We start from the raw sequence: 25,053 nt of genomic DNA, 5'->3' as shown, positions 1-25,053 counted from the left end.
TCTGTAAGAAAACTGTCCAAATTACTGGCCATAGTACAGAATTAATTCTTTATGTGAAGACTTCAGTACCAATCTAGCAGAACTACCAAAGTATAGATACTTCTTTAAAGACCTTCAGTAGGGCATTTTAACTGACTTTATAATTCATAATTCTAAGTAATTTGTTTAGCGAAATTGAATAGAAATAGTTGGAGCTTCAGAACTGGGATATTTGTAATAACTTTTTTACCCCAGCAAGATAACTATTAATCTGCTATATGGGAACAAATAATATTCATGGTTTTAAAATAAGATGACACAAAATGAGTGGCTGTTTCCATATCCTGCAAATGTTCAAGCTTGCACTTTCAGAATAGCTTGTAAGGCTGTAGTGACACCACTTCCAACATTTTGTGATAACAAGATGCACCAAAAATTCCATTTCAGTGTTTCTGCACTGAAAGTTTACCTCTTCAGAATTGCTTGTGGTTGTGTTAGTTATTCGTGGCAGAAGAAGAAACCTTGAAAGGCCATCCTGATCAATAGATGAGTTTGCGATTGCTCTTTTCCAAAGAGAACTGCTTGTAAATTGCCAGGGCAGTGACCTTAATTCTGTAAGGTATGATGCAGAGACAGCAAACTCAGAGTATCTTTGTTGAATTCATGTGACTTTAAAAGTTCTCAGCACCCTATTATTAATGTATTGTTATATGTATGGCAGGCAACCCAAAGTTATCTTGACGAATGTCCTGAGGACGAAAATAGGAAGAAAATACACACAGGCTCAACCTAAAACTGGTGTTAATTTTTCTGATGCTGGCAAGCTGCAGTCAGATCAAGCACCCTCATCATCTGCTGCCAGCGTAAAGATATGGCAGATTTTAAACCCTACTCTCCAGAGTCTTTTTCTGTCTAAAAGGTATGTTGTCTTTGCCTCACGTCACTAAACAAAATGATTTTCCTTGCAGTTATTTCTTCATGAGAAAGTGTTCTTTATTGTACCACAGCTTCCTTGTTCATGAACTGTATTTTATCTCATTTGACTGAATTCACTTGCGCCTGGTTCCTTTTGATAATCGTTGAGAGATGGTGCCGGGCATGCTGTAGTGTTTTTTTTCTGATCAAATGGCTTCTAGATGGTCCTGTACTGTCAAGACCAATTAATTCTCAAAATGTTTGGGGTTTTTTTCATTCTCATGAAAAGAATATACTTGAATTTAACTGTAGCCCTTTTCTCAGAGAAGATATCAAGGTGTATTTTCACTGTTACTGCTTTAGACTACTCATGAAAATTGGCATAAATGATCAGAAGTAAAGCATATTAAGTCCAATATCTTCTTTGTGGCCCTGCAAGCGGTGGTCAATAGTAGATATTCAGAGAAAAGTATGCTTGAGTGAATGATTTATTTTCTGGATTTTCTGTCTGAGCTGCTGATGACAGGCAGTTTAGGGGCTTCCTTTATTGGAGGTTACATTCAGTCTACATGTTCTTTAATATTAGAATTTCCCATTTTAAGTTGTATCTCCTAATTGTTCATCCCCTGTGGGTCTTAGTAATTGTGTGTGGAAGGTAGGCTCCTGTTGAAAAGCAAATTGACATCTTGGTGCACAAGGGGATCTGAGTGCTCTCCAGACATCACACAGTCTGTGCTGGAGTGTGCTCTGTGGATGAACACAGGCAACAGGAGAATTATGCAGTCAATACCCAAAAGGCAGTGTTGTTTAAAACACATTCAAAAAGGCCACAGCCTTACAACCTAATCCAAAATAAATTGCAATGGAAGTGGTAGAATTTAAATCCAGTCTGAGAAAGAAAATGCATGGGCTATACAGGCTGCTGTGACACTGTATTAAGTGGGTTGTTCTTACACATCGTGTGTGTGTTTAAGTGAAAGTTGCATCTCTGTATTTCTGCTTGGCTTATTTTTGATGCTTGTCTGTTTTAACACCTGGGGATATTTTTCTGGGTCTTGCTATACTGTACAGTGCCATGTCATAGTTGAAGAGTGAAATAAAATCTAATGCTACCTTTTGTGCACATGCTGCTTTTCTGCCTGTTCACTAAATGCTTTGGAAAAATTGCTCTGTTTTACTGGAGGCTTCTTGTTCACAGGAAAATCAAGATTGTTTGTTCCAAAGTTCTGAGAAATGTGTACAGATACTGCATGAAAGCTGTTTAGAGATAAATATTTGCCAGTTTTTAAACAAAACTACATGCTATATTAGAGGCAATGCACTGTGTATAGTATTTGGCTAAGGTAAAATTATATGGCTAGCTTTTCTTACCCTGGTCTTATTTGTGTTTATCTGCTTTCCTTGTATTTTAAATTTCTTAATGAGATTTTTTTTTTGTTTTTTGGCCTCTAAGGGACTGAAAATATTGATGTTGAATTACCAAGGCTCTAGGATACATGAATTTAACAAGAAGTTTGTTTCTCTAGATTTCAGTGCAGTACTTATGACTTACTGTTATATGTATGGCAGGCAACCCAAAGTTATCTTGACGAACGTCCTGAGTACGAAAATTGGAAGAAAGTACATAGACAGCCACGTAATAATTGATGCAAATTTACCTGCTGCTGACAAATTGCAATCGGGCCAACTACCCTCATCAGCTGTTGCCAGTACACAGACATGTCAAATATTAAGTTCTCCTCATGAAAGTTCTTTTCTTTCTGAAAGGTATGTTACTCACTGCTGATTTTGCCAGTCTTCCTGAAATGACATAACTTCACAATGGAAAAGACTTTCCCTGAAACAGCTTTTGTTCTATTCTTTTCTTGAATCAGGAAATCAGTTTCCTGAGTGCAAATTAACATGCTTCTCCAATGAGCCATTTTAACATTACATTTGTTCTGGTTTGCTGGACCTGATGTTAAAAGGCTGCTTTTCTTTCTTAGAAGGAATTTCTGTTTGCAATGCATCACTGTTTTGATTTGGGAAGATGCATAAGTCATTCAAACATCTAAGTTGGTTTTGTGTCCAGACCCAAAATCTTGCTTTCCTGTTGGTGTTAATGGGTTCTAGCATGATTTCAAATAACTTCTTTTGCAAAATATTTCCAAATACATCTCTTTGATAATTAATTTTGTTTCACATTAACCCACTGGTGGTCTCAGTATTCCTCACAGGGTGGCTTTGGTTAAGGGCTGTGTGTGTCCTGTATGACCTAACATCTACTTTTCACCTTTTTTTCCTATATTTAGGTTGACTGAGCATCACAGTGACATTTGACATGTAAAACTAACAGAAATCAGATATACATGTTTGACATGTAAAACTAACAGAAATCAGATAACATCTGTTTTGGTCTAAGGTGGCAGTTGCATTCAAAGTAAGCTGTCTCCTTTTGTCTGTTATGGCTAGATCTTTGCTCAGCAGCAAATTTTCCACAGGAAAAAATAGCAGGAAATTCTGAGGAAGACAGTAGAAAGATGAAGAGAATAATGATGAGTTTGTTTTGTGGTTTGTTTTTTTTTATTTTTTGAAGGCAAGAGTAATTAGCAGTTCCCAGGTTAAAACTGAAAAGTCAGTCATGTTCCTCATTCAGATACATCAACATCTTAGAGAACTGAAATTAATAGCATTTTTTTTTTTAAATCTCTATTGGGTTGCCCATTGCTGCTTAAATTAACCTGACAAAGCTGCAATTCAAATGAGATTTAGAGAGAACAGTTTATTAGGCTGTGTCATTTTAAAGTATCATATTTGTTGCTAATAATTTTCTGTAACATAAGACTGGCTAAAATGTGGAGTGTTTGTTTGGATTGTTGTGAGTTCAGGCTTTTGGGTTTTTTTTCAGTTTTGTTTTATTGCAAAATAAAACTAATATTTTAGTATCTGATTTTTTCACTTTGATAAGTTTTAGATGCTGGGAGGTAGTGGATTTATGGAGAGGAAAACATTAACCCTTGCATTTAATGCTCTAAATCTGAAGGTACATCTTGTTGGGTTTTTTCTCCAGCTCATATCTGGAGCACAATATCATGTATTAATCATAATAATTATTTGAGCTAGTAATTTTTTTTTTGTAGTTGTGAACTCAGCTTGCTTTAGATTTAGAGTGTTTAATTGTTTGAATCATTAATATTCTGTACCCGTTGCATGGGTTTCTAATGTATAGTGTAAAAAGCTTGTTATCAGGAACCAACATTAGGAAGATTTTTCACCCTTCCCCAGCGACTATCACTTTAGTGCAATTTTTAACAGGTACTCTATGGAAAATGGAGAATTTAGGAGTTATTTCAACAAAGTAATGGCTTGATCCTGTTCATCTGTCTTTAGTCAGTGCATTACATACACTGATTCTTTTGGGGGTCTCTGGAGAATAATAAAAGCTCTCCCCTTGTCAGTGTTACACATATATATGTACATGATCATACAGAGAGTCTTTTGTACAGTCAGAGTAGCTAGAATGCATGCTTTGTATTGCTGACAATTGTGCTAGTTTTGTACTATGGAAATTTCAGATCAAGTCAAAAAATTGTGTGTCATCAGAACAGAGTGGTTAATAAATTCACTTATTTACCAGCTAGAACCTACTGCCAGCTTTCTCTTTCCATCCTTGCTCTTTGTATTACAGAATTGGTGGATTTTTTATTGCTTTATTGCAACCCAGTGTGAAATGCATTTAAGTGAGCACTGACCTGTCAGTATAACTAATGAATTTGAGGTAGGTTTTAAATATAAAGAAATCTAGAGTTTTAAAGTCTTTACAGTATTTGTTTTTCATGGTTGTTAAGAACACTTTACAGTATATATTGCCATAGCTTCATAGGCCATGCACATAACTGTTAAGGAGTGCATTTTAAACTGAATTATCAGCAAAGCTGGAATTGAAAACAAAATGTGTGGAATTTATGTATAAAGCAAATATGGTTAAGAAAATCTATTAGTTGAAATAGCCCTATTCAGGTGCTTCCTGTTGTTAAAATTCCTGAATTGTGATGTTGGTGTAAAACAAATGCTGAAAAACACTTGATGGTTTTCTATGTCTTTTAAGACAGTCAAATCTGTACAGCTCTTAGGCATAAAAAAAATATTTTAGTTGAGAGAGAAATGTGAGTTCCAAAATAAAGTTTTCTCTAGTGACCTCAGGTATACTTTCCTGTTCTGTGTACAGAATGTGTCTTGTTCCATGTGTCCTGTTTGGTGTGTCCTGTTCCATACACAGAATGAACAATAGCACTTACTGGAAACTACTTCTGTATGTGGTTCATGATTCTTTGTGAACGGAAAGATAATCAGTAATTTCTTTCACAGTGCTTATCACTGTAGTATTGGAGCACTCCAGAAATCTTTGTCTGTACATAATTCCCAAAGAACACTGATACTCCAGTTTACAGATGGGTCACTAAAGAGTAGTCATTCGTTCAAAAAGCATTCAGCAGTTTTGGTTGCCTGTTTAGAGATGTCAAAAATGTTTTTTGCCGTGGTGTGTGATGATTTTTAGGAGTTGAAGCTTGACTGTCAGTGATATCTGTCAGGCATTGTGTTCACTTAGCTCTTTGAATATTTGAGACTACAACATTCTGTGCTGAACACAATATAAAATGATGAACACAAAATCCATTTGGATTAAGTACTGTAAGTCTTTTATATTTCTTTCTTTCTATGTCCCACCCCTCTCCACCACCTTTAAAGTTACTGTTTCAGGGCCTTTTGATCAGGAATTTCTGTTTCAAATAATACTGCATTTCAGGATCTTACTCAATGAATTCTACCAGCAGTTCTGACTCTAAGTTAAAAATATACTACATTCCCTTCATGTTCATTACAAAGACAAGGATAGTCAACTGACTGTTCTCTCTTTTTTTCTTATATGTTCTTGTTGCAGTCTTTCCTTACAGCAAAATGATGTTCTGGTGTCTGATCTCAGGCATGTCAGATTCTCATCTGTGCTTTTTAGAAGTGTCTGTTTCATTATTAATGTTGGAGTATCTGAGTATTTCCACAACTGAACTGAATTAATTTGTGTTTCATTTGGCAGGGTCCACATGTTTATGGGAGAGGCAGAAGTTTGAAGTCTGACCTACTGTTGTTTTTGTTGGGATTTTTATTCAGTATTATTTCAAAATTTAAGCTAAGTCATAGTTAATATTATTTACAGGTCCGAACGTTGCCTCAGAAAGACAGATGATGAACTATGTAAATTGAGCAAAGCTTCTAAGGAACTAGAAAAAACTAATGCTGTCACTTTCAGAAGGCGAGAGCTGCAGAAGAAAGGTTTGTAATAAGCAGTCATCTGGCAGTTAAGTATGAATTTTGGAGAGTATTAGGATATTTTCCTTTTTTTCTCTAGCATTGCGAGGAGAGCACAGAAATAGTGTAGCACACCGTGTATGTTTCCTCAGAGTGCTTTTTTTTTTTTTTTTTTTTTTTTTTTTTTTTTTTTTTTACAGATACAATAAAAATAGATCAAATGCCTGGTTTTAAGTAGCAATAAAGCCATGGTGAATCAAATCTGTGGAAGAAAAATGAGACTGAGTGCAGCCTCACTGCTCTGTTATAATCTTAAATTTCTAAGAAGTCTTACAATAAAGAATGCAATCCATTAAGAATGCTCAAATGGTTTGTGAACCCTGCTAAAATATTCATGCTAAACAATATTTGCTTTCACTGCTGAAGAATTATGACCTCTGTGCACACTCTCCAGGGGTAATGCTGGTAATGCTTTTTATGCTGGTTACTGATATTTGAAGATTAGAAGAGGAAATTGAGAATATTGCACTTGGCAGAAGATAAAGAAAGACCATGGAGTATAAAGTGCTAATAATTGTTTGGAAAGAAACTATGAATTTGGTTATACCCCTGACTAATTATGCAGAAATAACAATAATTTTAGGGAATATGTTTTGGCAGCCACATACAATTAAAAAAGGAAAGAACTTATTGTGGGGGATACCTGCTTCCATGCATTTTATATAAGACATAAACAATATGAAGAAATGCAAAGGGTTTTAGGGATGCGTTAAAGTACCTTTTTTTTTGTTTGTTTTTGTTTTTGTTTTTTTTTTTTTTTTTGTGACACAGAAAACAAGCACTGCGGTGAAGTGGAAAAGAGGAGCAGACACATGAACAGCACTACTCTTAATCAGAAGGAATCAAGCTCTTTTGATTCTGAGAAAAGGAAAAGAAGACACAGTGGCCATATTTCTGATGATTGTAATGCACACATTCCACAAAAGTCTCTTGTACTCTCAGTAAGTTGCACATGTTCACACACACACTTTAGTAGCAGCAGTAGCAACATCCCAAATAAAAGGATTATGCTAATCAATAGGATTTATTATACAGGTATTTATTATTAGCAGGTATTACCTGTTGAGGGAAAGTAGCTCAGATGCATCACAGGGAGTGAATAAATCTTCTTTTTCATTCTGAAAAATGAATGACAGTGTTTCCTTCATACAGGAGCATAGATTCAAAAATTTTTGAAAATAAGGCATCTAGCTACTTAAGCTTCTTTGACAGATGGTCTAGAACTGGAGACTAATTAGGGGCACTAACAGCAAAACTGCAAAGTTTACCCGAGGTTATTGAAATATTGCAGATGTCATCTTTTTGGTTCCTCCTTAGTTTGTTGACCTTTTTCCCTGAAGTTTTCTTCTTATCCATCATTAGGATTTGAAAAAAACCCCAAGAAATAAAAGACTGAGGGAATCAGTCAAGTACAAAGTGTGATTTACGTTCAAGCATTTGAATATAAATAATAAAAGCATCTCTGTAGCCTTCTGATTTAAACCCTACAGAGACAGGCAGTTACCAAACCTGTTAAACCCAGATGACCAAGCCACACTTTTGGAAAGTAAAGAACAGCACTGATTCTTGGTCTCTCCATGTCTGACACTGACAGAACTACTAAAAATCAGAAATACTTCCTTTTCAGTTTGAATTGCGGTCATTGTAGCGTTTATAAAAGATTGTCCCTCACGTCTTTATGTAATAATTCTTTGGAATATGAGGAGGGAGAAATTAGCCTGAATTGAGCATTAAATTGCACTGTGTTAAGCTATAGTTACTTTTTCTACCACATAGCTAGTATCAGTGATCACTGATCTGAACTGTCTAGAAATGTCAAGTAATAAACTTACATCCTGTCTCTGTTTCCTGTTTCTAGGAAAAGCAAAGTTCGAGTTTAACTCAGTCTCCTGGCTGCAGAATACCCAGTGAGGATGGACAAGATCACAGATCTAATCCTATTCTGGTGCCAGACTGTCCAGCAGAGAGAGACTCTAAAGCCACTTCTACCCACAACCACTCACCTGCTCACAGGCACACAAAGGACTCTGCCTCAGAGTCTCCTCCCAGGACTTTGTCAAAGAAGCAGCTTTCTGCCACCAGTGAGGATGTGATTTCACCACAAGTTAGTACAATCAGGAAACTAAAGATGGACAAATCAGAGTACCTGAGCAAGCTGCGGAACAGAATCTGCAGGGGTAATCAGCAACTTGTTTCCATTGACCCAAGTATGTACTGTCTCTGTGCTGGTGACAATTACTGGTGCTGCACTTAGGTACTGGGAGAACTCGAGCATAACTGGCTAGTTGAGACAGGGGACAAAAGATTGAAGACTCCTATCCTGGTTTTGTAATGCTTTGTGCAGGTTATAGAACAGTGCTTAGTGTCAGGATCTTGTACCTGACAAACAGGATAGACAGCAAGATTCTCAAATTCCAATCCTTTTTTCAGCTGATTTTGTGGCTATTAAAAACTGAGCCTTTACTTTTTAATTATGCTAAAACTGAGAAAAATGACTCTCTTCTTTGAAGCAGCTGTGCTGTGTCCTGTTTCATTTAATAGCCAAATAATTCTGAGGATCTGGTATAAAAGGTGTTTGTAAAGATGCAGAGCAGTGCTTGTTGCATACAATTCCATGCACATAGATCTTGACTGATTTGGGCAGTGTACTTTGATATCATGTACTGCAAGACTTCTTTACTTGTCTGAAATCCACAAGGAATTAAATATTCTCAAGTCTGTAATTTGTAGTATATGTATACTTTTTTTCCTTTTCAGTTATTCTTTCCAGTGATGATGAAGATGAACCTGAATCACAATGCACAGAGATGATGCAGGATAGTATCACTGAAAATAAAGAAACAGACCAACAGTCTGACTTTTGTTTCTCAGCCAAGCACTTAGAAGACAAGAGGAAAAGTCACACAGAGCAGGTAGTCCAGTTTTTGGCCTATGTATTGTTATGCCAAGCCTTTAATTTATTTGTGTAATGTTTGTTATAGAAAGTGATTGTTTATTATGGTCTCAGCCACAAGCAGAAGCTGCAGTAATTTATTTCACAGATAGAATATTGGACAATTTTCAGAAATATCTCTACTTTTGAAGCTTAGGTGTTATTGCTACACACAATGTATTTCCTATTTTGACAAGAAACCCTTGGAAATATTTAATATCAGAAAACAGGAAGATCAGATAGTAACCTGAGGTAGAAACAGTCATGGTGAAGATAACATGTGGAAAAAATTGTTTCCACACACTGTTTTCTTTTTGTCATCCAATCCTCTGTTGTAATCCAATGATTACAGAAGTTCAAGGATCTTTCTTGACAGCAGACAGAGGTAAGGTGCAGTTCCCTTTCCTGTCAGGCTAGCTGTAGAGCTTGAATCTAAAAGTAGCCATGAAGGTTGTTTGTCCCATTTTGGGCTTCGTTAGCCTTTGGCTGCTTGCTTTGACCTGGATCTGGGTTATCACTGTGATCCTGAAACAAGTCAGAAGAGCCATTGCTGCCTCTCCTCACAGGTGAATCAATTCCATCATAAGCATTGGATTGGAGTCTGAAGCTTTGCTATGAAAAGAAGGGTATTATTTTATTGCTCTGCTGTTTGAATTTTTACTAATTTAGAAAGAAGTCAAGAGCACAGATCGTGTCTTGGTAATGGAAGTGTAGCAAGGTACTGTTAGACCCTTAAGGAAATTGAATTAATGGATGTAATAACACTTAGAGCTTTTTAATATGAATTTTTTACGTGGAAGCTGGCTTTGGGAGTCACTTCTTACAAGCGTGAAGAAAGGTACTCCTGTTGTTACAGGAGGGGCATATCTAACAAGTCTTGCAGTAAATACACTTTTTTTCCCAGTTTTTAACAGAGTCAATTGAAGATAAATGTCCTCTCAGCCTACCTTCTGGAAGCACACCTAGAAAGCAGACAAACCTGGCACTGGATGTTGAATTTGATAGACTACACATTGGGAAGTTTAAGTGTTTATCAACAGGTCCTGCTAGGGTAAGTTGTTCTATCATGCTATTTTGTGACTATTTAAAAATTACAATTCTGGTTAAAAAAAGTCAGTGATACTTAGTGTGGAAGCACCGAGTTTTTGTTATTGTTGCATTAAGTTCCTTTGGCTAAACAATGGAGTGTGTGGTCCTTGAGCATTTGGATTGCTGTCATAGAAAAGCTAACTGTGATTTGGTGTGGCCACAGTTTTCACATGTAAAGGTTCTGTATAAATGCTGTACTGGAACACAAATCATACTGAGTTTTTAATGAATTCTAACAGAAAACAATGGCCATTTTAATGGCCAGTTAATGTCACTTAAGACCAATTACTTTTCTCAGAAATAGTAATTGTGTTCTAATAAAGTAGTTCATAATGATCGGAGTTCAGATATATACTGTGCTCTTACCTTTTAAACAGAAAATTGCTTGCTTTGTGGCTTCAGAGAGCATAAAAGCAATATTAAAAGCTTTAGTGTGTAGACAATATGCTACTCACAGGATATAGAAACAGAAGTGAAGATGTTCTTTAAATGGAGCACCTGCTCCAGGAGTTTCAACGGGTTCTTTGACCAGATTCATCCTGTATATTGCAACTGAAAAAGAGAGATTTGAATCTGCATATCTTCTTTTGCCTTCAGTGAGACATTTCAAAATCTTAGATTGTAGTAGCAATTTTAGCTTCTCACAAAACAGCAGTTACAAAAACATTCCATGGAAATTTTCTTAATTAATAGGGAAAAATAATTTGAAGGATGAGTTGAAATAATTTTAGAATCAATGCTCTTAGGTGTAAAGTAGAAATTTTCCTTGGGAAACACAACTTTATGCCTACTGTAGTGCCACAAGGGACTTTGTTAATACATATAATCTGTTGTCAAAGTGACAATAAAGCATTTTTCATTTAGTAAAGTCTCTTTAACATAGCAGCAGGACAAGTGGAATCTTTAAGGCCTTTAATTCAAAGATTAACATAAAGTAATACCAACATAAATTGAACCATTTCTATTATGTCCTTACTTCAAGCAGTGCATCTGACAGCTTCTCACAGGTTGCTTTAACTTCTTCTGTCCCAAGTGTGCATCTTTTTCTTCTTTTCAAGGAGCCTATAGGGACTTCTGCAATTTTGTGCCCATTTCTCAGTTCCTTGCATCTCTGAAAGTTACTTGCTGTCGTTTAGGTTCTGCAATGTCTTAAAAAATGTGTTTTAGGTGATACAGCTAATATGAAGTCTCAAACTAAACATATTTGACTTGAGCTTAATGGTGTTTTCCAACCTGAATGATTCTATTATTTTCAGTTTATTTCACTATAAGCAGAGATGTGTAGATATTTAAAAATCTGTGTATTGTTTTAATCAATTTGTCAAATGCAAGCTAATTTATATTTTCTAAAATCTTATTTCAGTTTACAATGAAAAATATTGTGATCCCATTTCAAGGTGAGAGAATTTTGTTTTCTTTAGCCTTTTCTTAATCTGTCTTTAAAGTATTGTATTAAAACACTGAGTATGTATTTGTGTTATGAATAATTTATAATTTTATAAATTTATAATTATATTTCACAAAGATAATAGATACATTTTAATTTTTCATGTTTTTCAATAAATAAAGGTTTTGGTGTCTATAGTGTAAGCATTAACAGCTTAGCAGCTTGTTGTACTTTTAAGATGAATTTGTAGTTTTAATGGCTTGCCTCCCATATACCTGCACATTTTAGGTGCTGAACTGTAGTAGACATGACTATGCATGTTTTTGAGGTGAAACACTGAACTTTTCAAAATAGCATTTTAGATCCTTATGTTTACAAAAATGTATGAGCAGACTAAAGCTAAAATTAATATAACTATAGAATTGCATTCAGTTGATTGTCCAAGATGACGTGTAGTAGGAAAAGGTTTATGAGCAGTTCTAAGTTGAGTTGACTGAAAGCAAATAGGAATTCATGATTTGCAGTATTCTTTTTTCCATATTTGTAGGTATTATAGTTATTTTGAGGAAAAAACCAACTTTTTTCAGGAAGAATCCTGCATGCAGGTGTTTAGATTTTTGTGTTACAATTTAGTAACTTTGTTTTATGCAATTTGATGTAACTGACCTAAGTATTTAATTCTCAGTATTTTATGCAATGCAAGGAATAAAATGTGTAAGTACTGTGCTAATACACTCTGGTCATACCTCTCAGCATATAATTACTGTAACATGTATGTTTCTATCTATGGCTGTTAAGAGCATGTGTTTTTTGACTTCTGTTTTCTAAAGTGTCTCTTAAGAACATTCAGCTGACAGTGGATACACTGGATCTGCGAAGATTTGGCCAGTGGAAAAGTGATGGTGGATGTAATTCAACAATTATTTTTCTTTGGTTGTCCGTGGATTATGTAGAAAAGATTGAAACCCAGATGGGAAAGTTAGTTACCAGCAAGCCAAGTGAGTAATTGCTTTCCTTCAGTGCAATGAAAAGGTCATGTCAGTAAAATGGTTGTTTTATAGCTGTGTTTTTTGAATGCAAAGCAAAGCTTACAGCATTTTAAAGATCACAGAATCCAAAATTATGCTGAGTTAGAAGGATCATTGAGTCCAGCTCCTGGCCCTGCACCATCCCCAAGAATCCCATCATATACCTGCATTTCTAAAATGCTTCACTGTACTTTTATTTGGAAGAAAAAAAACCCTAATATAATGTGATTCAAAACTGCTGCTATTTAATAAAATGATATCAAATGATTTAATTGTAGTTTCTGTCAGGAGGCCTTCTGAAACTAGACTTGTGTACAAAGCATCTCTCCTTTTAAAGTATATGGATGTTTTAAATATTCTTACTCTTGAGTACTGTATATGCCATGCAAAAGGGTTGGCAGGTAAAGATTGAGTTGACCTTTAACAAGACTGCAGTGAGCCATTGCATTATTATTGAAGAAAATTTCCACTAAAGGCCAGATGGGCTGTTTAGTCTTAGGGTATTATGGACTCACTGTATTTGGTTTTCTAGCATGAAGCTCTGTAAAAAATAGTGTAACTTTGGCTCACAGAGTGGCACAGTCATGCAAGGTTTTTACATAAGCAAAATAGTTGCAAATAGCATCTATGAAAAAGATGATGTCAGTATTGTCTGTGTGACATTTAAGGGTTTGTATTCCCTATACAGTCACCACCTGTATGAAGAAAAGTTTCAAGTAATGGCAACTTTACATAAAGAGTACAAGTAGCCTTAAGCAAAATACTGAATGAAATGCTAGCAGAGAGCTACCTTTAGTTGATGCAAGTTTATTGAAGTTACTGATACCTTCTGTAAACACATTCCACTCATTTCACTGGGAAATGAGTGGAATGTGAGCATGAAGATGCAAGGCATCTTTCAATATTAGGTTTATTCGCATTGGTTACATTCTTGTTAGAGAAACCATCAGGATTTTTTATTAAATTTTTATGTTTGACTGTTTGCCACCTTTTAATTTTACGTAGTAATGTGAATGTTTTGACATGTTTTTAGAGACTTGTTGAAAAAATCCATGGTGGTTTTGCAAGTTGTGGAAATGGTTATTATGATTCTGCTCTCCTGCCTTAGTGTGTCAATATTAGAGGAAAATATACCATGGTTGATCTGGGTCAGCCTGGGAGGACTCAGAGGAGTTTCTCAGCCAGGAGAGCTAGAAAGGACTTTAATAAGAAGACAGGATGGGCTGTGCTGGTCCATGCTCGTGGCATGGCCAGACAAGTGCACAGAACAGCAAAGTATTTGAATGTGACTGGTCTTCTTATGCCCTTAACCCTCTCTTTGCCCATACTGGTTCTTCCCTGAATTACTTGAATGTCTCTCTTTACTCTCTCTTTAGGTCTTTCCTTAAACAGCCTTTATTAAGTCCTGTGCAATCCCAAAATACTCTTCCCCTGGATCCCATCATGTGCACTGCACACCTCAGCAGCAACCCCCTTTTGGTCCAGAAAGTTCTCTGGCATTGACTTATCTTGATGGGTTTTGGGTCTGGACCCTTGGGCTGAGACTCTCCTGGGACAGCCCTGGAAAGGGCCCTGGTTATGTCTCTTCCTCAGTCCTTAATTTGGATTCCTACCTGCCGTTTCGCTGTGCTCCTCTGGGCCTGTGCAAGTGGGACTTCTGTGGGCTGATGGCCTCTGTGATGAACCTGGCAGGGTGTTGTTTGGGCTTCTCCTGCTGCCATTGTCTCTCTAAGTTCCTTTGGGGGTGTTCAGACAAGTTTCTATCACATAATCTAATACCTAATATTATCCATTCTCTCCTTCTTCCAGCCAAATCCAATGAATTTGTATTTTTTGAGCTGTCTCAACCACTCACAAAATGGGAAGAAGACAGACTGACTGAACTGATTACGGGTGTCAGCAAGAGGAACAGAGCACCAGATCTTGCTGAGTTTTTATCTTTGAAACAAGCATTGCCCTTGTTTAAGGATCTTTCTCCTGAAGAAAGCTCTTTCATGAGTTGCCATAAGGACCTATTAAAGCAATACATGCCAAAAGAAAATACCTCAGATGCTCATGAGTCTGTAATTCAGGTTAGTGGATAGTTGTTGCTTCATTCATCACCGCTGGTTGGCATTCACACATTTGAGTAAATTTTAGGTCAGCCGTGTTTCTTAATTCATAGCTCAAAAAAACCCAGGCATGATTACTCCAAAATTTGCAGTCAGCTAGGTTGTGTCTACAGAGGGATAGTCTGTAGACCTCATCACTAAGTGGCAAGTACCAATGCTTAGATAGATTCATGGTTGTGTAAATTTAGAACCACAGGGGTGTTCTGCCCTTGTGGTGTCTCTAGGGCAGCAGGCTGGAAGTTAATCAAGTAATCAGTAATGAAACCATTTTTTTGGTTGAGCTGGAAGTGCAGCAGAAGAGGAGCTGTGTAGGTGGCCCTCTAAACACCTTTAGATGTACTTGTGGGGTTGCCACAGCTTGAAAATGCTGAATTATTCCTCAGACTGCTGGGGAGATGATTCTGCAAGTTCATGTGTTGTCTTGGTTTAATCTCTTGAGTAAATGTATAAACCCAACCCCACATCATTGTCACACAGAAATTACATATCTTTGTTCCCACCAGTAAAAAGCCAGGAGAGAATGAATCAATCTGGTCCATGAAATTGGGGACTTTAAAAGGAAACCAGCCAGCTCAAATGTGTATTGGTCTTAGGCAAATTACCCAAGGACTAGATTTTCAAACTCAGTTCCTGATAAGACAGGATACTTGTCTCCACTCTTCCATGTTTCCTCTCCAAAACCATTTCTGGTTTGTTTGGCTAAATAATACTTGTACAGTTTTAGAGATAGAGATAGATTATGAACTAAGATCTGTCATTATTTTTAAAAATATTCGTTAACTTTTTAGTTGTCTGAGCAAGGGCATGTTTCCCCAAATACCAAAGTTTATACTTTGGGTCTCCAGCAAGAATCCTCTTCATTGATGCATGGTACTCCTGTGGGTTTTAGGCTTGGGATTTGTGTGTTGTGTTTTATGTGTCAAGCTTTATGTTACTTTTTACAGTTTGTGTTTTTTTCTGGTAGGAATCAAAGCTAAAAGTTATCAGGCCCAGTTATGCCCTTGCAAATAAGCAGAATAGTGGCTGCTATTGTATCTCTTTGTCCTCTGCACTGAATGAAGAATGGAAGGAAGTAAGAGAAATGGGAGCAGTTAAGAAGTAAGTGTATTTCATATAAATGAGAAAGGGGAAATGGAGTGAAGTAAATTAATTACTGGAATAAAAGCCCTCGCTTAACTGCCATTCTCTAGTTCTTTGAAAGTGTTGTATGAAAGTCACTCTTCAAATCTAAAATATCAGCAAATATCAGCATAGTTACCTGTTAAAAGAATACAGTTGTGATATAGGACAAGAGTCTCACAGAAATTAGGGCAAATCTGAGCTATGACTACGAGATCATGTCATGGGTCCATCAACAGGGAGGGTGGGGATCTCATGGGTTCTGTCAGTTTCCATTTAAGTCTATCTTAGCAAAACTTACTAACTTAAGCTAACTTTTTATAAAAAATGAACAATGTCCCCGTTTACTTTTGTCACACTCAGTCTTTTTGTAACCATTTGTCCTCTAGTATTTCTTTCCATTTTATATAGCCATTTTTAAAACACTTTGATCAAAAATAGAAAAACAGGATGAAGGCAAAAAATAGTCTGTTTTTTGAAAGTTTTTATCAAAGTTTCAGGGTGCATTGGGGTGATATTTCTTTTTTAACACCTAAATATTGGAGGAGGAAATGGTAAAGTTTTGAGAACTGCTTTTCATAGGTTTTCTAGAAAATCTGCATACAAGACAACCGTACTCAGAACGATGTCATGTAAAACAGTTTGTCACTGTTATGACATGATTTGTTTTCTAGTTTAATTGTTTATCCACCCCCACCTGCAAAAGGAGGACTGGGAGTCACAAGAGAAGACCTAGAGTGTCTAGAATATGGAGAGTTTCTCAATGATGTCATCATTGATTTCTATCTGAAGTAAGTAATCTCAGACTTTCTTGGACCCTTCACACTCTCTGGGGCGTGATGTGGACTTGAATGTTACTGGAAATGTTGGTCACTAAATACAACAATTTCAGAAGTAACAATGTGATGAACTCAACGTTGGACGTTTTAAAAAAACTTTTTTTGTTCTTGGCAATTCCCTTTGTTTTAATTTCATTGGGTTTGTCCCTCTGAAGGCATGGGATAAAATCCAGACAGAATAACGGGGTGGGGAAAAAAGCTTCCTGGTGACCTTACAGAACAGAAAGTGTTAAGTAAACAGTTGAAAAAATTAGAGGGTCTGTAGTAGTATTTTATTTATGAAGTTTGCACAAAGTGGAGCATCCTCTGCTATTCTGTGCAATTTCATGCATTCTTCTGATGCAGATCTGCAGAAAGGAATGCAGCTGATACATCTTGAGGAGATTGTGCTTGGCTTAGCTACACTCCAAGCCATCCTGTTAAAGTTGCTTGTGAAAGCAGTTTTTCAAGAACTGGCCTTGTGGCTGCTAGTCCCTAAAGCTGTGGTTTATTTTCTCTCTGCTAACATAGACCTAAGAATTTTGGTGCTTTTGAAGCTTGTCAGCAGGAATTACATTTTATTTGGCATCCAGATGGGTGTAAGAACTGTGAGCAATAGGAAGACTCGTCTAGAGGATGGAAAAAGAAAATGTGTAACAGTGTTTCAGTGGGGTTTTACAGCAAAGCCCCTTGTATTTTGCTCTAAACTAGAACTAAATAATGTATCATGGTCCTCTAAATAGCTGTAGTTTCTCAACAGAAAAGAAAAATTTTAAATAAAAGAACTTAATGTAATTGTTGTAGAAATCCCTCTGCTTTTAAAATTTGTTAAGACTTTGCACATTCTCAGTTTCCATTCTGTTGCAAGCAATGTCATGTATGATTGTGTTGCTCAATTCTTCAGGTGAAATGGAGGCCCCTTGTGTGGGATACCTGCAATTATGAGAGCTCTGGCCTTCCTGAGTGACAGAATAAACATCAAAGTTGATGTTTATAATAAAATCAGCAGTGAAGCAATAGGTACTTAGCTTTCATGTGCATAACCTACAAAAGTGAAATGGACAATTTAACTGACCTGTTCCATGCTTTTTGGTTATGCACAAATCTAGCGTTCCATAGGTTCATACTTGGTTAGGTTTTTAAGTTTCTCTTAATTTTGAGGGCTAGGTACCAAACTTTCAAAATGAAGTCAGAAGCTTGAATACTGGTGAAAAAATTAAGGGCAAAACATAACTGCATTCTTAGTAGGGCTTAGCTGTTACATACTCTGATGTGCATAGTTAGAATAGGAAACTTTGGTGTGATTAGTGGCTGTGAAGGCAACTGATACTAAGCATAACCTGAATATGATATATGATAAGTCATATATCAAACTGCTGGGTTTTTTTAGCAGTAATAGTACTTTCCAGAAAAAGAGTTTAATATTTTTCTTGTTTTTTTTCTTTGGTAGATATCTGTTATTGGAGAAGGCACCAAAACACATTGCTGACCGCACACACATTTTTAGCAGTTTCTTCTACAAGTGCCTGACCAGGACAGAAAAAAACTCGGAGGGGGATGTCAAAGTTTCGTAAGTTTATTTCAGATGTCATTATGACCAGAAACAATCTATCTATTGGTGCCACTTTGAAGTTCTGTAGATCATGTACTAATCAGCACATAAAATAGGTTTTGGTGTTTTCCAAAGGATTAGTGATGAAATATTGTAACTCACAATTTAGGCACACTGGTGTTTTTCCTTAAAATCAATGTGGTTCATATTGAATATAAATGAAAATGTTATCACCTGTCTCCAGCTTTATCTGACTATTTACTTCAGACAATTATTTATTTGATATTTTTATCATAAATTCATAGTTCTGCAAGACATGCATAATTTAAAAAAATTATGCTACTGATAATATTTTTATATTTACCGTGTATTTCATTTTACATATTACATACATTTCTGACCAAAGTTTTAGTAAGAAAATTTTATTGTACACCAAGCTTACACGTTTGGTTTTTAACACATGAGCTCACTGAATTGGAGAGTTTCCAAAAAAGATATCAATTAGCAGTCTGGGAACCCTGTATCACACTGTGTTTCCTGCTAACAGTCTAAAAGGTAGAAGCATTCTTAACTCACTCGCAGTTTCTTCTCAACACTGATGTTTGAGAGCAAAGCCACCAACATTCATTCTGTGTCCACAGAGTCGCAGGATCTATTAGGTTGGAAAAGATAAAAGATCTCCATGTTAATAGAGTCCAACAATTATTACCCAGCACTTCCAAGTCCACCACTAAACCATGACCCCAAATGCCACATCTACACGTCTTTTAAATACCCCCAGGCCTGGTGACTCAGCTAATTTCATGGGCAGCCTGTTCCAGTCCTTAGAAAACTTTTTGGTGAAGAAATTTTCCTTATAGCCAATCTAAACCTTTGCTCACACAACTTGAGCCTACTGGCTCTTGTCCTGTTGCTTGTTACCTGAGAGAAAAGAATAACACCCACCTCACTAAAACCATCCAGGTTGTTACAGAAATCAATAAGCATCATAATTCAGCTTATTGAAGGCTTTTTTGTTTCTCTCTGAAGTGATCTTTTTTCCCCTTCTGTTATCTATGAACTCCCCAGATTTTTCATTCTACTGGCAAACAAGGCCATCTGCCCAGAGAGGTGTGTGTGCCATCTTTTTCAGGTGACAGTCACTGCTGGGTGAAAGCTGTATTGAAAGAGAAGAAAAGTGAGACCTGTAATATTCTCAAATTCATATGTGTATGAAAGAACATCTTCCATGACTTTACTGTCTTCTGACTTTGGATGTTCTGAGGTGACGACAAAATTATCTGTGACAAGAGCGTGGTTGTGCCTTGATCCGATTCCTTTTACAAGGCTAGACTGTCCATAATCTTGTGGAGGAACAGGAATGGTACTCTTAATTTACCATATTTAAAGGACTGTGGCTTTTCTGGATTAGGAGATAACTTTGAAAATTCTATTTTTGTGTTTGGGCCTAGATACTCACCTGGTGACTGCAGATGGTTTGGGTTGTTAGTTTGTTTCAATGGATTTTTTTGATAAATGTCTAGTGAAAATCCTGGCTCTGTACTGTTGTAAATGAAATGAATCCCCACAGATGTAGCTACTTAAAGACCTTTTGCTTCACTTTGTTCACACAGCTCAGGCACTGGGTTGAGAAAGTTCCTTTTATAGGTGCTTTCCCAGGTTATAAACAGGCTTTCCCTTCTGAAAGTGCCAGTGCTTCCACTGTCATGTAGCAGAGGAAGTTTGTAGCAAGTCTTTACTTCACTTCTGGCCCATGCAGAGTCCTACACCAGCCTGGTTTTCCACTCCTTACTCACTTTCCACTTACTCTCTCCTTACTCTGAAGCTGTGTTTCTTAATCAGAAGTGAAGATGGAATCACAATGATAATAGGGATGTCTACAGAGTAGGGTGAATTTTGCTTTCATATTGGAGCAAAGTTCTGTGAAATGCTGGTTTCTATTTCAACTTGTGCAAACAAAGCTAAAAATCTAAACTTAAATATCTTCTCAGTTTTTTCTTTTTCTCCTCATATTGTGTCCTCATGCTTTGTCTGTAGAACTGGAAATGAAATGTGGTCCAGCATTTAAATCTCAGGATTGGAGGGCATGTGTTTCACCTCTGTGTTTGCTACAGGTGTTCTGCATGACCCTGTGCAAGGCATTTAGCTTTTTCCCTTCAAAAGATAAGGTTGTTCAGATAGGCCTTCAAAAGTATTGTGAAGCTTAATTCCTGGATGTTTTAAAATTATTATAGGTCTGGATGTACACTGAACTGCTGTTTAGATGAGGTTTCTGCATTTAGTGCAGTAAATAATAATTTCAACTAATCCATTGAAATCTGTTGAATGATGGTGGGGTTTTTTTCACGAAGAGCTTAAGATGGTTCAGAAATGGCTCATTAGTCACTTGGACTCAATGGTATGCTGATTTATTTTTAATCTGTCTAGGAAATTTCTAGAGTAAATGGAAAACCCATTGAGGCTCTGAGGAGATGTAGTAGTACTAATCCCTATGCTTTGCTTTAACTAAAAGGAACAAAACTAAACAATTGTCATTTGTTTTTTTCAGAGCGGCGCAGAGAAGACACAGAAGAGTAAAAACATGGACTCGCCATATAAATATCTTCAATAAAGATTATATCTTTGTGCCTGTGAATGAGGAGTAAGTCTATGTTTTCAACATCTTTTCTGATATTTAAAGATTTCAATGAATGTTATGGTGGTAAAAATTTATGGCTGTTGGATCATTTGCCTGTGATAGATTAAATTTTGAAGAAGTAACGCATGGAATGAGTAATTTTTGAAAATTGTTCAAAAGGTAAAATGTTTATTCAATTGTCAACTTTGTACCTTTGGTTTTTGTTTTACTGAAAATTACTGTTAGGTATTTTTCAGAATTATTTGTGTGTCATTATGATGATTCCTGTGCACTTCAGTAATATTTCTATAAAGAAATCACAGCAACTCATAGTGTCCCTAGATAAAAGTAGAACTTCCATAACCTGTGCCTTGGCATGGTTAAATAACTGACCTGTACATGGAAATTCCTATAAAACTGAATAGTCATTGAAAGGTATATAATATAAAACAGCTGTGGAAAGATGTCACACCTTCAGCTGTATTTAAAACTGGCATCACCATCACTGATTATTAATATTTTTTATTTTGGATTTTAGTTGAAGCATGGAATGGGTGCTCAAACATAGATAAGTTGCTGTGGTGGGATTTTTAAAGGAATTGATTCTTATTTTTGCTGTTATGCCACAATGCAGAGTAAAAACTGAGGGAAAGGATTAGTATGAGATGCCATGAAAAGAACATGGCAATGATGGTTGTGTGTCACAGAATAGTTGTCCATGGGCTCTCAATATTATAAAGGCTTTTCACAGGCTTTTCAGAACCAAATGTTGCAGAGTTTTGACCTTTTTTCCTTCCTCTCCTCACTGTTGGGCAGGTCTCATTGGTACATTGCAGTTATCTGTTTTCCTTGGTTGGAAGAAGCTGTGTATGAGGAGTGTCCCCATCAGAACTCATCATCCCACCAGCCTCAGCAGTCTGAGCCAGAGAGTGAGAACACCAGAGCTGGGTCAGTGCTCCTCAAGGATGAGGAAGAGATGGATGGTAACACAAGTTTATCCTCTAAAGGTACATAATGTAGGAGAAAGTTATGTCAAGTCATAAACACTTCTGTGTCTTAATCCTTGAAGGAGGGAAATTATGTGAATGATAGTTTCTAAGACTTGCAGACTGATGTAGTATGTCTTTATGTACCCATACATAGTAAGGACTGCAGGTTTTCTGCAACTCTGGAAAACAATGAAAGAGATACGTAAAATCAGGGATGATTGGAAAGTTATTCAGTTTCAATGAGTATTTTATGAGGAGGGAAGACCTTTGGTAACTCTGCTATTTCAGGGTTCAGAAGGGAATGTTAAAAATTGGTTTATAAATTAGTTCTTTCATATTTTGAATATTAACAGTCATGAACTTGAAAATAAAAATACTTTGCTTAGGCATTATTTTCTTAACTTTTTTTTCATTTATTCTTTTATACTAGGTGGCAATAAAATTGGTGCTTCTGCTTCAGCTCTATATTCAGCTATTTCTAAAGTAAGTGCCTTTTTGTATTGACAGAAAAAACATTACTGAATTTCTGAAGGCTGTGAGACTTGACCAAGGGATTTTGCATCATCTCTTTTGCAGTAGTTACTGATGTGTGTGTGGCCTGCAGCATGTGCAAGGCATTTTGAATTGTCCTCCTTTGTTTACCTATTTGCTCTGCTATGATTTCACCTGTTTTTAAAATTGATTTATCAGTTTCTACCTTTCTGAAATGAGAGCTTCTCTAATGACTTTTAAATTTATTAAGATCTTAGAGTTTATAATTGATGTTGTTTTTTAAGGTTTATTTTTATTTTTTCTTTTGTCTCAGATCTCCTTAAGTAATTCCAAAACACAGATTTGTAAAAGGTAAGTTTCTGTTTTCTTTCTAATATTGTAACATTAAATTATGAAATTCTAAGGTAATTCAGTACTGTCATAAAACCACAGCTGTAGGTACTTGTCCATTTTTACCACATTGGTTCAGAAATTGGTACTCTTGAGTAGGCTGTATGCGAACAAAATACTTCCTTTGGTAGTGTTGGTGATGGAAGACTGCAATGACTTGTTTTTGTTTTTGTTCTGTACAGGCCTTGTATACTCATCTTAGATTCCTTGAAAGCATGTTCTGTGCAGAAAACAGTTCAGGTTTTGAGAGAGTAAGTAACTACATTTTCTATCTTTTAGCAATAGATGCTGCTGGCCATGTTTCTATGTACAAAATACTTTTGTCTAGAAAGATGTATATTTCTAATGCTAAAGGAAAATCCATGAAGAGTCATGACTAAGGAAATTGTAATTCTAATACAGAGGCTTCCATGCAAAGCCTGTCTATGTCCTGCCACCCACATATGATGCAAAAACTATGAAGTGGAGAAAAAAGAAAAATAGAGAGGTTTTTCCTGGTGTTGTTTCTGTAAGGGGAGGATCTATCCCATCTATCTGTAACTGAAGGTGTTTTTATGGGTAGAAAAACATTTAAAATGAATACTGTGAAATCTGAATGATAATTTTCTAGGGGAGTAATGTTCATTTTTTGATGACCCAGAATTAGTGTTAAATCCACTCCTATGTACAAAACTGCAGAAACCAGGCTGAAGCTGGTTTGTGGTACTGACACATCTAAAAGCTTGATGTGTGGAATGGTGATAGTGGAATGGTATTTCTGAGGTTGAAATTCCCAAGTGTGGTTTCTTGGAGTTTAAAAGAGATGTCCCATAAAGTCGGGAAACAAGTGGAGACCTATGCAGTTGTGAGATAAAGGGAGTTTGGGAAGTAAACTTCTAATTTCTTCAATTTCCAGTTACACCCTGGAAGCAGAAGTTTAAGGAAACTTCTGATGCAGGGATTCTATGACATCTTTTCTCTGTGTTGATTTTTGTTGTGTTTTGAGCAGTGGTCAGGCTCAAACAAATGAGAAACTATGACTCCACTATAACTCTACTGACACATCAAGCTTTTAGAAAGTCTACAGTTATAAGTTCTTGTGGTTTCTAGGAAGTGTGCTTCACTGAAATGTCTTCATCTTGGAATTGTTTTGTATTTCGTGCCTTTTCACAATTACTATTTTCCCCAAAGGCTGTTTTAAGTGTTCTGTCTGTATTTTTATTCTCATGACTGCAAGGACTTGGGGCTTTAAGAAATCAAACACAAGGTCTGACTTAATGCATGTATTTGTTCTCTTAAGTCAGACCTTATGTTTGATTTTCAGAAGCTCTGAGACTTTGTAAGGCTAGCTAAAGCCAGGAGAGAAATAAAGGTAACTACTGCCTTTGAAAACCAGACCCCTGAGTTTTCCATCCCATCTCTAAAATCAACTGCCAGCCTTCAATGTGGGGTCAGTGAGTTGCTCCTGAAGCATGAGAACAATAGAAAAACCTGATAACGAATAAATCCTAATCACTATAGAAGAGGTTTCCTAAGGTTTTCATCAAGTCTTTAAGTGCCTCGTACACTATTGGGTTGCAAGGATTATATTGGTGTGATTGCAACTGAAGTTTTTGTAAGGTGAGGTTTAAGGAGGCTTTCATGGTTTGCTTAGGTTGAAAAAGCACTTCTGGCCTCTCAGAATGAGCCCAGGAAAAATGTGTGATACCCAAGATTCTTTTAGTGAAGGTATAAAAATGTCTTGGTATTCCTAATTCCTTGGTATTCCTAATACCTTGTAGAAACTCTGCACAAGTAGCTGATTTTAAATGACATCATGCATATTTGTTTTGTATATTGCCTATTACGTAGTCGAAATGCCTCTGAGTGCAATAGAATATTGGATAGTGGAAACAGTATATGAATTTCTTCGGCAAATTCTGTGAAATAATTTGGCTAAAGCTGTTTTAGCTTTTTGGCTAGCTTTGGAACAATGTTGAGTAGTGTCCCAGAAGGCATTGAGCTTGGGAGTTACTTCTCAAGTATTTAAATTGTTTATTTTCTTCTGTAGATACCTTGAAGTGGAATGGGAAGCTAAACGCAAAACACATCGGGAATTCAGTAAATCCACAATGATTGACCTATGTCCCAGAGTGCCTAAACAAGATAACAGCAGTGATTGTGGGGTCTATTTGCTGCAGTATGTGGAAAGCTTCTTCCAGGTACAAATGCAAACTACCTGCCCCTTTCCCCCAAATTATCTTAAACCACAAAAACCCATTTTCTGGGCCAGACACAAAAAAGGTGTGAAATGTCAAAAGTTTCAAAGCT

General features: G+C 36.4%; 1 protein-coding gene across 5 annotated transcripts in view; it reads left to right on the top strand.

The window, feature by feature from the left end:
- SENP7 (SUMO specific peptidase 7) overlaps positions 1-25,053 on the top strand; it is a 42,601-nt gene that overhangs the window by 13,452 nt on the left and 4,096 nt on the right. The window contains exons 5-22 of one of the 5 annotated variants that reach the window (XM_083854672.1): positions 2,464-2,661; positions 6,089-6,204; positions 7,012-7,181; positions 8,099-8,417; positions 8,998-9,152; positions 10,077-10,223; positions 11,625-11,658; positions 12,479-12,646; positions 14,486-14,748; positions 15,752-15,885; positions 16,581-16,697; positions 18,175-18,294; positions 20,825-20,917; positions 21,710-21,900; positions 22,313-22,365; positions 22,688-22,725; positions 22,947-23,015; positions 24,794-24,944. In XM_083854672.1, coding sequence (XP_083710798.1) covers positions 2,464-2,661; positions 6,089-6,204; positions 7,012-7,181; positions 8,099-8,417; positions 8,998-9,152; positions 10,077-10,223; positions 11,625-11,658; positions 12,479-12,646; positions 14,486-14,748; positions 15,752-15,885; positions 16,581-16,697; positions 18,175-18,294; positions 20,825-20,917; positions 21,710-21,900; positions 22,313-22,365; positions 22,688-22,725; positions 22,947-23,015; positions 24,794-24,944 — 2,536 coding nt within the window. Of the gene's footprint in view, positions 1-2,463; positions 2,662-6,088; positions 6,205-7,011; positions 7,182-8,098; positions 8,448-8,997; positions 9,153-10,076; positions 10,224-11,624; positions 11,659-12,478; positions 12,647-14,485; positions 14,749-15,751; positions 15,886-16,580; positions 16,698-18,174; positions 18,295-20,824; positions 20,918-21,709; positions 21,901-22,312; positions 22,366-22,687; positions 22,726-22,946; positions 23,016-24,793; positions 24,945-25,053 lie in introns of all 5 variants that reach the window. The other 4 variants (XM_083854671.1, XM_083854670.1, XM_083854674.1 and 1 more) reach the window with 4 other exon arrangements.

Source organism: Zosterops lateralis (assembly GCF_965231275.1).
Source record: "Zosterops lateralis genome assembly, chromosome: 2".
NCBI lineage: Eukaryota > Metazoa > Chordata > Aves > Passeriformes > Zosteropidae > Zosterops > Zosterops lateralis.
Note: the sequence above shows the minus strand (reverse complement) of the source record. Positions and strands in the feature narration are given on the sequence as shown.